The sequence below is a fragment of the Chelonoidis abingdonii genome, chromosome 11 (genome assembly GCF_003597395.2).
Source record: "Chelonoidis abingdonii isolate Lonesome George chromosome 11, CheloAbing_2.0, whole genome shotgun sequence".
NCBI lineage: Eukaryota > Metazoa > Chordata > Testudines > Testudinidae > Chelonoidis > Chelonoidis abingdonii.
The window spans coordinates 16,037,207-16,054,137 of NC_133779.1; the positions used below are offsets into that span (position 1 = coordinate 16,037,207).

The following is a 16,931-nucleotide window of genomic DNA, read 5'->3' on the forward strand; positions in this document are numbered from 1 at the left end:
TTTCTGTGCATTTGAATTTCCATCCAAACAGAGCTTGGACAAATCAGAAGTAACAAAAAAAAACAAAAAAACATCGTCTAGGAAATAAATGAATCATTTGCCATTTCCCACATACTCAAAATGTAAAAATTAGATGGAAGAAATGTAAATTACTCCATAGAACTGCTTAAATCAATGTGCACAGCTATAGTTTGCCATCATGGTTAGCAACAGAAAAAGCACCAGATTTAGCATAAAGACTCTATTGAGTTGCAAACCAACCATTTTCATGGTCATCAACTCATGAGGATCAACCTCTCATTAGGAAAATAACTAAAAAGTACAACATTAAAACCTCCTCACCCCCCTGTTGTAACAACTAGACACCACTTCCCATCCCGAGCCAGGGAGAGAACCCAGGAGTCTTGACTCCCAGCCCCCCTTATCTACCCACTAGATCCCACTCCCCTCCCTGAGCTGGGGAGAGAAACCAGGAGTCCTGAATCCTAGGGCAGGTAGATCAGGGTGGGGAGTAGATCTGCTCTGTCTCAGGGCTGATCCTTACCCTGCAGAGACACAAAACAGATTTGTCCATGAGTCGACCCTGATCCCCATGTATCAGCGCTGCCCCTCAGCCCTACAGGGCGGCCAGGACGGGGTGGGGGTCAGGAAAGAGTCCCTGCCCCCCACGCTCTGCCAGGAGGAGCCCTGCCCCCCTCCAGCTGATGATCCTGGATACCCTAGAAACAGGGTCCAGCCCCTGGCAGAGCAGTACCCCCTAGTGCACCCCCTGCCCCACCCCCTGCCCCCCAGGGCCCCCTGCTGAGCTCCCTGCCCCACCACCTGCAGCACAGCGCCCCCTAGTGCTGCCCAGGGGCTTTGGGGCCAGCCCTGACTGCCAGGGGAGACGCCCCCTGCTGGGCCCCTGCCCCACCCCCTGGATTTCCTTCCCTGTGTCCCATCCAAGCCGTGACCCCTTCCCAGCCCGGCTTTGGCTTTTCTTTTCTTTACACAGGAAAGGGAGGGGGCTGATGGAGCCTTAGCAGCGGGTTTAACCCTTCCCTCACTGGGTGGAGCACTCACTTCCTCAGGTTTTCCTGTAACAGAGGAAGGCCAGGAGGAGGAGAAGGGGGCCAAATGGGGCTGTATCAAGCCAGGGGGTGCTAATACTGACAGCCCAGACTCGCTCTGAGATCCCCGCGAGGGTCTGGCTGGGGATGGGGCTGGGAATGGGGACGCCGAGCCGGGCCCCTCACCTCTCACCACCAGCTCCACAGGGTCACTCCACTCGGTGAACGGCTCCGATCTGCTGTGATGGGAGCAGCTGTAGTTCCCGCCTTGCTCCCACTGCACATTGTTGATGGGAAACACAAACTGCGACTTGTCCGTATCCACATGTGCAGCATGGCGTCCCCCTTTATTCAGCACGAACCGCACGCCCGGGCGCAGCCCCAGACACTGGATGGACACAGATCCCCCCACGGAGACCTCCCTGCTGGGGCTGATGGAGGGTTTGGGCAGAGTGGGCTCTGGGAGCAGAAAGAGAAAGGCCATGAGACACAGACTCTGTGCGGGGAGAGGCTGACACAGTGACCCAGCCACCGGCCCCCACCCAGCACAGCTCCTCATTGAGTGTTGGGCCTCCAGGGGAGTGGACGGGGACAGCTGGGCAGCCCCTAGGCCCCAAAAGCTCTGTGTGTCCCCCGAGATGGAGCCCTGGAGCAAGGGATCCCCCAGCCCTTGGACTGAAATCTCCAGTGCTGCTGCTCCCCTCAGTGACCCCATCCCCCATGGGCGGTGGGTGGACCCCCCTTTCCAGCAGGCTGGCCCTGCAGCCCCCCCTCACCACTGCACAAGGCCCCGCTTCTAGTGGCAGGAGCCCTGATTGCCCCTTGCCACCCCCTCCCGTCCACAGAACCCCTGGGCCTGCCTGAACCCCGAGACAGGCCCCACCCCCACCGCCAGAGGACCCCCAGCACAGCCCCAGTCCCGGGTCAGCCGCAGCCAGCCAACCGACCCAAGCCCCAGCCTTGCCGGCCGACTGAGCCCAGCCCCAGCCTGGCCAGCCCGAGCAACCCCAGTCATGTCAGCTGGCCCAAGTGACCCCAGGCCCCAGCCGGCTCGCCAGTCCCAGCCCAGTCCCGGGTCAGCCACAGCCGCCCAACCAACCCAAGCCCCAGTCATGCCATGCCAAGCAGCCCCAGTGGCACCAGCCAGCCCGAGTGACCCCAGCCCTGGCCCCGGCCAGCTGGCCAACCACAGCCCAGCATCCCTTGGCAGCGGCTCCAGCCAGGGAAGGCAACGCTTTCTCTGGACTATTATATCCACCATCCACGTTGTCCCCGCTCCCCGGCTGGGCGTCCCCTCTGCTGGGCCCAGGGCTCAGGGCAGAGCCTGGCTTTGAGCATCCTAGCAGCATGGAGCCCCCCACGAGGGTCTGGCTGGGAGCGGGAACATGGAGCCGGTCCCCTCACCTGCTACCACCAGCTGCACGGTGTCACTGGGCTGCGAGGAGACAAAGGGCTCTGACTGGGGCCGGTAGCTGCAGCTGTAGCTCCCTCCGTGCTGCCGGCCCACGCTGGGGATGCGGAACACGGCCCCGGCCCCAGTAGGGTCCATCTGTTGCTGCAAGTTCAGGTCTCCAGCCTTGTGCAGGAAGAACCTCACGTCCCGGCGCTGCCCCTGACACCAGATGATGACATCTGCTCCTGGGGCCATGACCCCAGTGAGGCTCAGAGAGATGTTGGGTCTGGTTAAGCTGGGATCTGCGCACAGGAGACAGGATGTGAGAGCCAGACCCGGGCACCTACCCAGCCCCGGCCCCCCCGGCCTACCCCCAGGCATAGGCAGATCCAGATTCTCTCCCAGATTTCCCCCTACCCAGAATCCCGCCCTGCGAGCACCACAGACATGGAGCTGCAGCTCCCTAGTGCTTGGGATCCTCATATGCCCGTGCATGGCTCCTGCCTCGTTCACTGCATCCAGCCCCCTGAGCACAGAGCAACTCACAGGCTGGTTTCTGGTGTCCGGCACCGCCCAGCACCACAGGCCCCAAGCCGCACACAAGAAGGCAGTCAGCCTCCCAATCTACAGAGTGGGAAACTGAGGCACAGACAGATTCACTTTCCTCACTAAGCTCCCAGCGGCAGGAACTGTCTCCTCATTCTGTGTTTATGCAGCGCCTGGCACAACAGGGCCCTGATTATGGCAGGGGCCCTACATGCTCCCCCAACACAAGGTATCCAGCACTTTTGAGGCCAGGGTTTGCAGAGGTCTCCAGTAACTGTGGGCATCTCGGTTTGTGGGCACTCGGCCTGAGATCCCTGAAGATTGAGGCCCCCCCCCCCCCACAATGAAGGACACTTTTGAAAACCACGACGTGCTCCCATCACACAGAGTCTGTGGCTGCACCAAGAGCTGGTCCAGATCTCCTGGGTCCCAGCCCAACGCCGTGTCCACCAAACCATTTATTCTCCTGCAGCCCCTGCCTCATTCAACCCGCGCTGGGGCACTGCCTGGGGCGAGCGCTGGAGAACAGAGGGGATGGGACCGCGGGATTAAATAGCGACTCACGGTTCATACAAACTGGGGACAGCATTAAAGTAGTCTCCAGGGCCGCTGCTCTCCCCTGGGTGGGGAACCCCCTAGTGACTCTGTCCCTGCTCCCCGGCCGGGTGTCCCTCTGCTGGGTCAGGGCTCAGGGCAGAGCCTGGCTCTGAGTGTCCCATTGGCACCGAGCCCCTGTGAGGGTCTGGCTGAGGATGGGGCTGAGAACGGGGACGCCGAGCCGGGCCCCTCACCTCTCACCACCAGCTCCATGGGGTCACTGGGGTATGACATGTTGAACGGCTCGGATTGGCTGTGATAGGAGCAGTTGTAGATCCCACCGTCCTCCCTGCTCACGTTGATGATGGGAAAAACAGCCCCAAACCCGTCCGAATCCACAGGTGGGAAATGACGTCCCTCTTTATTCAGCACGAACCGCAGGCCCTGGCGCTGTCTCTTACACCAGATGCTCACAGTTTCCCCCAGGGAGACCTCCCCACTGGGGCTCAGCAGGGAGATACTGGGTTTGGGGTAGCTGGGCTCTGCAGTGGGAAGCAGACAGGCTGTGAGACGCAGACCCCGGGCAGGGAGGGGCCGACACAACGACCCAGCCACCGGCCCCTCTCCAGAACAGCTCCCGACTGAGTACTGGGTTTCCTGGGGAGTGGGGAGGGACCGGCTGAGCAGCCCCTGGGCCCCTAGCTCTCTGGGTGTCCCCCAAGATGGGGAGTATCCCCCTGGGAAAGGCCTCCTGCTCCACAGCTCCCCTGGGGACAGGGATCCCCCCCTCCCTCAATCTCCAGTGGCTGCTGCTCCCCCCCAGTGACTCCATCCCCCATGGGCGGTGGGTGGACCCCCCTTTCCAGGACGATGGCCCTGCAGCCCCCACCCACCCACACACACTGCACAAGGCCCCACTTCTAGTGGCAGGAGCCCCGAGTGCCCCTCGACACCCCCTCCCCCGGCCAGAGAAACCCCGACTAGCCAGAACCCCACGACAGCCTCCCACTCCCGTTGCCAGAGGACCCCCGGCACAGCCCCAGTCCCCGGTCAGCCCCAGCCAGCCAACCGACTCCAGTTCCAGCCGTGCGATGCTGAGCAGCTACAGCTACGTTTGCCAGTCTGGGTGACCCCAGTCCTGTGTTAGGCCAGAGCAGCCCCAGCCTCCGGCCTTCCTCTGCCCCAAATCTCCAGGGGCTGCTTCTCCCCCTGGCTGGGGAACCTCCAAATGACTCCGTCACCACTCCCCAGTCAGGGGTCCCTTCTGCTGGGCCCAGGGATCAGGGCAGAGCCTGGCTCTGAGCATCCCATCGGTGCACCCTGCTCCCCTGCACCCCCCGCCCCCCATCCCAATTCAGTCCATCCTTCATTCGGCCTCTCTAGGAGTCTGCCCCCTACCAGGGTTGGCACTGCCTGCCCATGGGGCTCAGGGGCAGGGGGTTCACGGTGCTTTGAGCAGTGGCCTACTAAACCCAGGGTTGTGAGTTCAATCCTTGAGGGGGCCACTTAAGGATCTAGGGCAAAAAAATTGGTCCTGCTAGTGAAGGCAGGGGCCTGGACTCAATGACCTTTCAAGACCCCTTCCAGTTCTAGGAGATTGGTATATTTCCAATTATTACGTAGCTCAGGGCCCGACTGCATGAGAGATCACCTGCCATGCCCCCACACCTGAGGCCAGCCAGGGAGCCTGAGCCATGGGCCTGATGCAGCTCTGCCCCCTGTCCCAGGGTTGGAAATAAAGTCTGTGACCGGCAGGAAACTCACAAGACCCACCGTTCCCCAAGCCTTGGGATGTGGGGTGGGGAAGCTGTGAGTGCAGGGGAGGGAGCTGTTCGGGGTGGATCTGGGGGCAGGAGAGGATCTGGGGGGTTTTCCCCCATGGCTGCACTGACTGTGAACGTTCCGGTTCCCCGACGGGATCTAGAGCCCACAAACAGGCCCTGTTAGCCTTTGTATGAGCTGAAATCGTGACGAAGTGGGGGGTCTTCTGTGTTTTCCAGTGGGTTGCATGCACAGGGGGGACTCAGTGTCCCTGGGTGTTACTGGTTTAACGAGGGGAGGGGAGAGGGAGTTTGTTGTTACAGAGGATCAGAGAGAGACGCAACACCCTGGCCGATGGCCTGGAGGATGGAGACCCCAGTGGCTGGTGACCTGAGTCACAGCCGGTTCTGGCCAGTGGGGGGACAATGGGCTGCAGAGAGAGGACCCCGGTGACCTGACCAGCTGGTTCCAGCTAGAGGGGCCAGAGGAGGGCTGAGAGGAGAGGAGACCCAGGCCTTCCTGTTTATGACCCTGTTTACCTGGAGAGAAGACAATGGACAGAGGAGGCTTGGGTATCGGAGGCCCAGCTGGCTGCAGGGGAACTTTGGGCTGCAGAGGGGGAGCAGGCAGAGCCCATCTGGCTGCAGGGGAGACTGGGATGTGCTGGACTGAGGGAGGCCAGGCCTGAGGCCTTGAGAGTTTCCTGTGCTGGGTTCAACGCTCAATAAACCCTCCTGTTTTACGCTGGCTGAGAGTTGCTCCGGGCTAGAGAACAGGGGGCATCAACCCCTTTGGGGGTGGAGGCCCCGGGGGTCCAAAGCACATGGACTCCCTGAGGGGGCCCAGGGCAGAGACAGACGTGCTAAGGCTCAGAGAGGTGCGGCTCTGGGAGGTAGAGGAGCCAGACCCCAAGAGAGAGTGTGTCCCTGAGAAGGGCTGTCTCACTGAAAGGGGCACCCCCCACGGACCGTACGGGGCCAAGAGTGGGCACGATCTGTGAGTCCATGACAGAAATAAATCCACATGCCGTCCCCAACCCTGATCCTCATAGGCGGGGGTAGGGGGTGGGAGAGGACATTGAACGAGACACGTCTGCTTCATAAGACCCCACGAGCCTGATTCGGCTCCTAGTTATTCCCTAGCAGGGCCGGGACGGGTCTGAGTTCACAGGGTGAGTTTAGGCTGAGTTTGGGGGAAGGTTCAGGGCTCAGTTCCTCTTTTCCCCACCCCATGTATCCCCTCCCCCGTCTTTGATGTTATCGTCCTCCCCACAGACTGATACTCACCTCCCCACACCCCATTGTGCCCGGCCAGCCAGCAGCCTGGAGGGGAGACGACTCATTAATAACCAGATCCCAGAGCAACTGGATCCTACATCCTGGTCTCAGACCCCCACCCCCACCCCATGGGCACATGCTCTGGTGTCCGTTTCCCTGCATGGACACATGCCCTGGACTCAGATTCTGCCACCCCCCACCCCTCATGGGCACACGCCCTAGTCTCAGATCCCACCCTCCATGGGCACACGCCCTGGCTTTATTCGATACTCACTGAGGAGGAGGATGGTGAGAGCAGATGCCATGATGAGGGCAGCGACGGACCCCTCAGCGCTGCCACCAACACCCCAAAGCTCAACTCAACCAAGCCCCAAATGAGGAACTCAGCTTGTGGCTCCAGTTACAGGAAGTCGACAATGTGTCATCTCTTCCTGTGTCCATCACACATTGTCTCTAATCTGCAGGCGAAATCTAGAACAGCGAAAGCAAGCAGAGGTCCCTGCAAAACCCAGGAAACCTTGGGTCCTTCAGCCTGGCCATACATCATGCAGCTCCCAGCTTCTCTATGTCTCTGTGGGGACTCAGGAGAGGTCACTGTGATTCAGCAGGGAGTGGGGAGTATTGATCTGGAAATGTTGTAAGGGAGTTTTACTGGGACTATTGGTGTCACTAAGAGTAACCCTAAGTAACTCGGGAGGGTGGAAGGCCACAAGGGTGTGGAGCCTTCCTGGTTTTCGGCCTCAGCAAACAAGAGTCCTTCCATGTTTAAACATTAATTGACCTAAAAGGCCTGGTGTAACAGCCGTTATCAGTTGCAACAGTTCTAACGGGTCTAAAGCAGAAATAATGGGGCCTGTGCACCTTTAGCAGAAGGACAAGATAACTTGCAGAAGGAAAACTTACTAACGAGCTGCTGCGGCCAAGATTACTTAATGCAACTGCACTTAAGTAACTGCTACAGGGGGAGGAAGAAGGAGGCGGGGGGGGAGAAAGAAGAAAGAGAAAAAAAAACTTATAAAAAGGGAAAAGCCGCTTGTGTAGGTGTGCTGGATTTGAGACGTGCTAAGTGTCCCAGCACCGCTTTGAGATCTCAAATAAACTTTGCTTGCTTCTCCACTCTGGTGCGTTTATTGGCGCTAAGCACTCCGGGCACAAACCACTGTTGCTTGCCTCTGGCACCCTCTGTGCCTGCAACAGTTTTGGCGTCCCTGGGTGGGCATCGAGGCTAAAATCAGCCTTGCCCGGACCCCTCTCGGCGGCCGACGGATCGCGGCGGCGACTGATACCCAGAGCGCACCGGTGGAGGCTCTCAGGAAAACAGAGCCACCTACAGCCATTGTCCTAGTCAATGGGAGCCCTCAACATGCTAAACCACCATTAATGACTCTTGCTTTGCATAATTACAATAGCACCTCAGAGTTATGCTATATTTCTAGTTTCAGTCCCAGGCTGTCTTGGCTTCTGCCAAACCCAGCCAGGAAGGGCGCGCTGAGGGAGGCTATATGTTACCCGCTGCCCCCCACGTCCCAGCGGTGCCCAGGGCCCAGCCAGATGCAGCAGGATGTCTATTGGGGGTGGGTCAGGGGTCCCCTGAGACCTCAGTGGGGGGAAGGGAAGAAAGAGCAGAGGGAATTCTGGGTAATGCTCACTCCTATTGCCAGGGGGATGTCATGTGGCCCAAGAAGCGGGGTTATTGCCCCAGGACTCAGGCACCCAGCTGGGCCCAACTCCACAGTCAGATCCCCCAGATCCTGCCCCCACCCCTGGGATGCCCCCACCAGCTCCCTGGCAGTGACCTGCAGGGCAGGAGGTATCAGGGGAGCTGGCGGTCAGGTGGTGAGGGAAGGGTGGGGGGTGCCCCCCCAGTGTCTGGGCCCATGCACCAGGAGTCACTGCCCCCATCCCATCCAACCAGCCCCAGCTTCCGGGGCGGCTCCTTGGGCACCACAAGCATGTTTCCAGGGCTGATTCTATGGTGAGTCCCCTCTCCCGGTACCCAGCCCGGCTGGCGCAGTTCCGGGTTGGGTTGGGTTGGTTCCCCCCACGGTCGTGCTGCACCAGCTCAGCCTGGGTTTGAAGGACTCCTTGCTGCTGTCCAGGGTTCCCGTGTCAGGCTTCATGAGCCCTGGGAGTAAGGGCTAAGCCAGCTCTCCCAGGATCACTCTGGGCATTTCAACACCCGCCACTGGAATCTTCTGGTGTGGAAAGAAAGTCCCTGCTTGCAGTTTCTGTCCACGCCGGTGTTCCTGACAATGTGAGCGTCATGCTCCTTCTCAGAGCACCCTGCGCTGAGGTCAGTGAAACACCCACAGTGACCCACAGGTGCCTGCAACACCCTGGAGAAGTCCCCCTTCCTACTGATGTGTCCGTCGCAAGATGGTCCGGGGCAAAAATTGGGACCTGCGTTCCCTCTATTGCTGCACCGCGGTTAGGGAATCCCATTGCGCAAAGCCCCTCCGCTATTTCACGCACATTGTTGAGAGTCATGGTCCTTCGCAGCGAGGTGCGATTAACGGCTCCACGCGCTAGTGTTAACGCGGCACCCGCGGTCGACTTCCCCACTTCCTGTGGATTCACGACTGACCAGTAGCAGTCTGGAATCGCCAATGTCCACAGAGCGATCGCCGGGCACTTCTCCACGAGAGACGTCTCTCATCTGGGTGTCCTTGCGCCGCAGGGCTGGGGCGAGCTCTGCATGCAGGCCCAGGGAGGGGGCTTCCCGCATCCGACCGTTCTGTAGCAGCGGTTCGTCATCCCAGACCGGGCGAGGGGTAACTGCAGATAGTGGGGTGAGGGGTCGCAAAGATACCCCCCCACCACCACCACAGCCACAGCCGGCTTCCTAGCGACTGCCAAGGTCCCTCCAGCAACATCCTCGTGACCGTGGCACCTGGGGGGTCGCCCATCTCGCCCACACTTAAGGCCGGTCCTGCCACGGTCATCCTTCGGGAAAATGATGCCCTAAGCAAATATGTATTTTGGCCCCTTGGTCCCTGCTCCCTCCCCCAGCCCCCCAATTCGGGTGCGTTTGGCTGAGCCCAGAGAATGGGGTTCGAGCTGGACCGCTTCAGCGGGGAGGTGGATCCCGACTTCAAGTGCAACCTGTGCAACAAAGTTCTGGAGGACCCGCTGACCACCCCGTGCGGCCATGTGTTCTGCGCGGGCTGCGTGCTGCCCTGGGTCGTGCAGCAGGGCAGCTGCCCGGTGCAGTGCCAGCGCATCTCCACCAAGGAGCTCAACCACGTCCTGCCGCTCAAGAGCCTTATCCTCAAGCTGGACATCAAGTGCGAGCACCACGCCCGGGGCTGCGGGCAAGTGGTGAAGCTGCAGCAGCTGGGCGCCCACGCCGAGCGGTGCGACTACTCGCCGGCCCGCTGCCGCCACCCGGGGTGCAGCGAGGTGCTGAACCGGCGCGACGTGGACGCCCACATGCGGGAGAGCTGCGAGGCCAGGCCGGTGGGCATCTGCGAGCGGGGCTGCGGCTTGGTGCTGACCCACCGGGAGCAACGCGCCGGCGGCCACTGCTGCCTGGAAGCCCTCCAGGGCCACAACAGCTGCCTGCAGGCTAAGGTCGGCGGGCTGGAGAAGGAGCTGAAGAAGGAGGCGCTGCGGGCCGGCAAGCGGGAGAAGTCGCTGCTGGCCCAGCTCTCGGCCGTGCAGCTGGAGCTGCAGATGACAGCGCTGCGCTACCAGAAGAAGTTCACGGAGTACAGCGCCCGCCTCGACTCGCTCAGCCGCAGCCTGGCCGCGCCGCCCTGCAAGGTAAAGGGGCGGCGGTGGGGGGGCAGCCGCCCTCGCTGGCTGCCCGCACGGCTCGGCCCAGGAGTCAGCGCCCTCAGGTGCTCCTCTCTCTCTGCCCCCTGTCCCCTTCCCTCCTGCCAACCCTCCTTAAGTCACCCCAGCGCCTGCTTTTGCGGCAAAGCCCCTCCGCTATTTCCGCACGACAATTGTGGAGAGTCATGGTCCTTCGCAGCGAGGTGCGATTAACGGCTCCACGCGCTAGTGTTAACGCGGGCACCCGCGGTCGACTTCCCCACTTCCTGTGGATTCACGACTGACCAGTAGCAGTCTGGAATCGCCAATGTCCACAGAGCGATCGCGGGCACTTCTCCACGAGAGACGTCTCTCATCTGGGTGTCCTTGCGCCGCAGGGCTGGGGCGAGCTCTGCATGCAGGCCCAGGAGGGGCTCCCGCATCCGACCGTTCTGTAGCAGCGGTTCGTCATCCCAGACGGGCGAGGGGTAACCTGCAGATAGTGGGGTGAGGGTCGCAAAGATACCCCCCACCACACCACAGCCACAAGCCGCTTCCTAGCGACTGCCAAGGTCCTCCAGCAACATCCTCGTGACCGTGGCACCTGGGGGTCGCCCATCTCGCCCACACCTTAAGGCCGGTCCTGCCACGGTCATCTCTTCGGGAAATGATGCCCTAAGCAAATATGTATTTTGGCCCCTTGGTCCCTGCTCCCTCCCCAGCCCCCCAACCTCCATATCACCCCTGGCCCCTGCTGCCCCCCCCCCATTGCTCCAACTCCTGAGCTCCCTTCTGCGCATCCAGGCAGGCTACTCCAGACCCGCACTCGAGCAGGTACATACATTTCCCTGCTGGATTAATACTCAGTTCACCAGACCCGTGTCACCCGTGAAGAGGAGTTATTCTCACAGGGCCATGCAGCTGCCGGGCGAGGAAGCGGGGGACTAGCCGGCTTCCCCAGGCCCCTCTGGCAGAGAGCTGCACTGCCAGCCCGGCCCTCACTTCCAGCTCTGGGCAATGCCTAGTGGGTCTCAGCAGGAGCGTCGCTGCTGGTGCCTTTCCCACGCACAGGCCAACTCGCACCCCTGGAAGAAATCTGTGGGGACCTGCATGAGCACTTCTAAGATTAATTACTAGCTTAGATCTTGGTACACTGCCACCACCCAGAATTTAGTGTCTGGCCACTTTCTGTTCCCCAAAAACCTTGCCTGGGGAACACAGATTCCAACCCCTTGGATCTTTAAAACAAGGAGAAATTAACCATCTCCCTCCTTTCCTGCCAGACTTTCCCCTCCCTGGTTGCCTTGAGAGGCTTCAACACAGATCCAAACTCCTTGGATCTTAAAAACAAGGAGGAATTAACCATCCCCCTCTTTCCCCCCACCAATCCCTGGTGAGTTCAGACCCAATCCCTTGGATCTTAAACAAGGAAAATCAAATCAATCAGGTTTCTTAAAAGAAGGCTTTTAAGTTAAAAGAAAGAAAAGGTAAAAATTATCTCTGTAAAATCAGGATGGAAAATGCTTTACAGGGTACTTAGATTCATATAGACCAGAGGGACCCCTCTAGCCTCAGGTTCAGAGTTACAGCAAACAGAGGTAAAAATCCTTCCAGCAAAAAGAAACATTTACAAGTTGAGAAAACAAACAGAAGACTAATCCACCTTGCCTGGCTATTACTTACAATTCTGACACATGAAAGACTGATTCAGAAAGATTTGGAGAGCCTGGGTGTACGTCTGGTCCCTCTTAGTCCCAAGAGCGAACAACGAACAAAACAAAAAAGCACAAACAAAGACTTCCCTCCACCAAGATTTGAAAGTATCTTGTCCCCCTCTTGGTCCTCTGGTCAGGTGTCAGCCAGGTTTACTGAGCTTCTTAACCCTTTACAGGTAAAAGAGACATTAACCCTTAACCATCCGTTTATGACAGGGGGCATGTGACCCCGCGTGCCCCCCCCCCACACACACACATTGCTTATCCCAGACCTGCATAACAATGTGATCCCACCACTCGGCACTTGTTTCCCGAGCCCCAAAGCAACCTCCACCGCGTGCAACTGCTCCCTGAATGCCAGGAGGAACCTGGTGTTGTTTCTTTCCACGGCACACAGCAGCTCGGGCAGCTCTGGTTCCTGTTCACACTGGGAGCTCAGGACATAAGACCTGGCCAGCCGCTCTGCGTTCACAGCAGCAGAGAGCCGGGCGGGATCCATCCTTTCACACAGGGATGGCGGGTGCACCGGAAACAGGGGCCGTTGGAAAATGCCGCGAAACACAGTCGGAACAACAGGGGATGCTGGGACAGAAAATAACACACTATGGGACGCTGAGCCCGCCCTCATGACGTGCTGTGATCCCCCCCACCTTCCCACAAGTCCTAGCTGCAGAAAGTGCCGAGTAGCACGATAGGAGAGCTACCCACAATGCACGACGCTGGAGCATCAAACGTGGATGCGCTCTCCTGGCAGAGGAAGCGCAGTGTGAACGTGCAATAGCGATGTTATTATGGCGCTTTTTGTCGATAACACTCTGTGGTGTAGACAAGGCCCAACCATCAGAGGAGCGAAGCTCTGGAGCAGCCTCCCAAGGGACTTAACTGGCTTCAGGACTGAGCTTGAGACGTTTCTGGAGGGGATGGGATGAGGAGACATCCCACAAGGGCATGGAGCAGATCTGCGACTGCTAGCAGCAAATCTCTCCAATGGCCAGAGATGGGACACTCGTGGGGACGGCTCTGAGTGACTACAGAGAATCTGCCCCCAGATGTCTGGCTGGTGGGTTCTGCCCACGTGCTCAGGTTGCCGTATCTGGGGTCAGGAAGGAATTTCCCGGCCCCGGGTCAGATTGGCAGAGACCCTGGGCGGGGGTTTACCTTCATCTGCAGCCTAGGGTGCAGGGCACTGGCAGGTTCAAACTAATGTCAGTGGTGGATTCTCTGTAACTTTAAGTCTTTAACCCATGATTTGAGGCCGTCAGTGACTCAGCCGGACTCTGGGGGTCTGCTATAGGAGTGGGTGGGTGAGGCTCTGTGGCCTGCGATCAGCAGCTCAGACCAGATGATCCGGGTGGACCCTTCTGGTCTTAAAGTCTGTCGCACCCTGTGGGCCAGTGCCCCATGACTGTGGGGGACTCTCATCACAGGGCCCCCGGTTCACGTTGATCATGGCATACATGCTGGGCTGGGCAGGCTCCGGGGCAGGGGACTTGGCCCCCTGTTTGGCCTGCAGCACCTGGTTGTCCAGCTCGGCATAGGTGAGTCTGTCGGCATCAGGGTTGGGTTCCTGGGGGTGGGAGGGAAGAGAGTGACTGGAGTGCTTGTGTGTGTGTGTACCAACCCCCACCACACACACACATTCACACAGATCAGGGCTTGTCTCCTCCAGTAGGAGGTGACAGGGACACACACACACGCACACACACACCCCTCTGCAATCCCAGCTGGCGATCCTGTGATGAAGTGGGAATGTTCTTATTGTTTTTTCTGAATACTGTGTGAGTGCCTCAGTTTCCCCTATGCATTTCTTAGGTATCTAGGTGGGGGAATCAGGGTGTGATTGTTGCAGAGCCCAAGAAGGCCCCTGTGATGGTGTCCGCACAGAGAATGGCCGACACTCTGTCTCCTGGCAATTAATGGCCTGGGCCCCTCCCCTGCAAAGATGCCAGCTGAAGGTGTTGGAGAACAAAGAGATCAGGTGACCTCTTGGCCTGGGAAAGAGACAAAGCCCAGAGGAGGAGGGGCTGGAGGGTGAGTCAGTTTGGAGCTGGCTGGGGACGAGGAGTGAAGTGCAGACGTGGGGGTCTGACTCACTGCCCCCCAGAATGGACCCGGCTGAGGGGTCCTGTTCTCTGTACCTACAAGCTCTGATTTAGACCCTGTTCCTGTCATCAAATAAACCTCTGTGTTACTGGCCGGCTGAGAGTCATGTCTGACTGCGGAGTGGGGGTGCAGGACCCTGTGGCTTCCCCAGGACCCCGCTGGGGCGGACTTTCTGTGCGAAGCGCACGGAGGGGCAGAGGATGCTGAATGCTCCAAAGGTCAGACCCAGGAGGTGAAGCCGTGTGAGCTTCTTGCCCTGGAGACAGTCTGCTCCGAGGGAGAGGAGGCTCCTCGAAGTCCGGACTGGCTTGGTGGGGAGCAGTTCCAGAGCATAGCCCGGGGACTCCGTGACCGATCCCATAAGCCCCTCCCAGCAACCCGACTCCCACCCCAAAATACTGAGTGTGCCAGATAAGGTGAGTGGGGCCCATGGGGGTCAGAGTTGGGGGGTCAGGCCCCATGGCGGAACAGGGGACACTTACCAGGGTCTGCAGCTCTTTCTCTTCATCGATGGAGGTGTCTGTGGAACAGAGACACCCGCTGAGCTGCACCCCGGCCGGCCCAGAGCAGAACCCCACACCCACCTCTGACCCCCTTATCCAGCCAGGGGGTTCAGAGCCCAGCACAGCCACCCCTCCCCCCACCCCACAGCATGGGCCAGGGTCATTAGTCCCATGTTACAGAGAGGAAAACTGAGGCACAGAGATGGCAGCAGAGTCTAGGGAATTATGGCGGGGCAGTGGGGCTGGGAATCAGGATGCCTGGGTGAAGTGAAGGGGAGACACACAAAGCTCCAGGCCTTGGGGGGAGAAGGGGGGACACATAGAGGGAGTCCCTGAACTAGAGGGGGAGGGGAGGGTAACCCCCTCCAGGAAGCTGGTGGGGAGGGAGGCAAGAAGCTCAGCTGACACCGGCTACCTCTGGGGCCCTCTGCTTAGTGCCATCCAGCAGCAGCCCCCATATGGGTGGAGCCCCCACAAGCCCCGCCCCTCTCCAGGGGTCCTGCCCCACCCTGGTACCCCCTTGGGTGTGTTACTCACAGATCGAGTCTTGCTGATCCGGGGCCTTCAACACCCGCAAGGGGCTCACGCTAAAAGAGAGAAAATCCACTTGTAAATGTCATATCCTCCCATCCGCAGGGAGATTCCCCATCACACCCAGATAGTCCCCCATCCTGCCTCATGGAGCAGCCGAGCTGGGGAGCTGCTGGACAGGGAGAGGCACAGGCTGGAACAGAGGAACAGCTGGGAGCTGCATGTGGGGGGTGTCACTGCTTTCTGGGGTGGGTGGGGTGACTCCAGCTGTTCTGGGGTCATGCCCCTCCAGTGTCAGCAGGCCCAGAGCATCTCTGAGCAGTCCTGACCCCCAACCCCCGACTCCCCCCAGAGCCGGGGACAGAACCCAGGAGCCCTGTGATCCTGGCAAATCGATCGGGAGGAGGAGGATCCAGGTTCCTACCTGCTCGGTCTCGGTGCGGCTCCTTTTCCTGCAGAGGGACACAAACCAGAATAGCCCATGAGCCGATCGGGATCCCCCAGTACCAGTGCCCGGCCCCACACAGGGCAGCAGGGATGGGGGTGCCCGGGGGGGTCCCCTCTGCTGCTGATGCTGAGCCTGCATCCCTGCTGGGCTGGGCCAGACCAGCAGGGGGCAGCACAACACCGTAGCTCAGTGGCTCTGAAAATTTTTGATTGATGATCCTTTCCACCCAGCAAACCTCTGAGTGCGACTCCCCTTATATATTAAGTGTTTAATTTATTTGTATTTATATATTTAACACCATTATAAATGCTGGAGGCACAGCAGGGTTTGGGGTGGAGGCGGACAACTCGTGACCCCTCATGTAGAAACCTTGCCACTCCCTGAGGGGTCCTGACCTCCAGTTTGAGAACCCTGCCATAGCATGTATGAACCTGATCCACAAGCCGGTCAGCTCCCCTGGCACCCCATGAACCTGAGAGGCTCGGTGCCGGTGGCTCTTTATACAGGGACCCCCTGGCCTGGCGCTGAGATGCAGCCACCTCTGGGGAGGGGTGTGGCGCCTGGTTAAATGCAGCCCCTCTGGGGTGGGACAGCTGTGTGCACAGGGATTACCCATGCAGCAGAACCCCCTGGTGAGCCCCCAACCCCACCCATAATTGACTTTCCCTGCACAATCCCCCATCCAAGCTGTGACCCCATCCCACCCTGCTTAGTGGCAGGTTTAACCCTTCCCTCGCTGGGCAGGGCACTCACTGGCTCGTTTTTTTCTGAAGCAGACGAAGGCCACAAGGATGAAGAGGAGGATGGCGGCCACTGTGCTCACCCCGGCGATGACAGGCCAAGTCAGAACCGGTGATTCACCTGGGAAACAGCGGAAGGCTGTGAGCGGCTGGTCTGTTTCCCCCACCCCTGGCAGTGCCCAAGGGGCTGGGACACCTCAGGGCGCAGGCAACAGAAAATTCTATGGGGAGGATGTTGGGGGGTCCCGGGGAATCAAGTGGGATCAGAGCCAACAAGATTTGGGGGATTGGTTGTGTTGGGGGTGCTGGGCCGCAGGATGGGGGGCTCAGTAGGGGGCGCTCTCCCCATCAGTCAGGGCTGACCCCATTGCCCCAGCACGACACTAGGGGGCACTGTCTGATCCATCCTGGCCGTCATTTCTAAGGCATTTCACCTCCTTCCTCATGGCCACACTGGCTCAGGCCAACGGGCCCATCTAGCCCGGTATCCTGCCCGTCTCCCATGCTGGCTGCTCCTGGTGGCTTCGCAGGGAGCTCCAGGCCCCTCCCCGCACCCACGGCCACTAATGGGCCCG

At 59.6% G+C, this 16,931-nt stretch overlaps 2 protein-coding genes across 2 annotated transcripts in view; one reads left to right on the top strand and one right to left on the bottom strand.

The window, feature by feature from the left end:
- The window catches only part of LOC116834899 (alpha-1B-glycoprotein-like), a 110,440-nt gene that overhangs the window by 72,682 nt on the left and 20,827 nt on the right, over window positions 1-16,931 (bottom strand). Inside the window, exon 7 of the mRNA XM_075071268.1 lies at window positions 2,454-2,744. Coding sequence (XP_074927369.1) covers window positions 2,454-2,744 — 291 coding nt within the window. The remainder of the gene's footprint in view (window positions 1-2,453; window positions 2,745-16,931) is intronic.
- On the top strand, window positions 9,597-12,812 carry LOC142047471 (E3 ubiquitin-protein ligase PDZRN3-B-like). The gene is made up of 2 exons (XM_075070527.1): window positions 9,597-10,325; window positions 12,786-12,812. The coding sequence occupies exons 1-2, from the start codon at window positions 9,609-9,611 to the stop codon at window positions 12,810-12,812; spliced, it is 744 nt and encodes a 247-aa protein (XP_074926628.1). The 5' UTR covers window positions 9,597-9,608.

Bases quoted from the DNA above. Each gene is read 5' to 3' on its own strand.
- LOC142047471 (XM_075070527.1), top strand. From the start codon at position 9,609: ATGGGGTTCGAGCTGGACCGCTTCAGCGGGGAGGTGGATCCCGACTTC. The intron at 10,326-12,785 runs GTAAAGGGGCGG...CTCTCCTGGCAG, and splicing joins TGGCCGCGCCGCCCTGCAAG to AGGAAGCGCAGTGTGAACGT.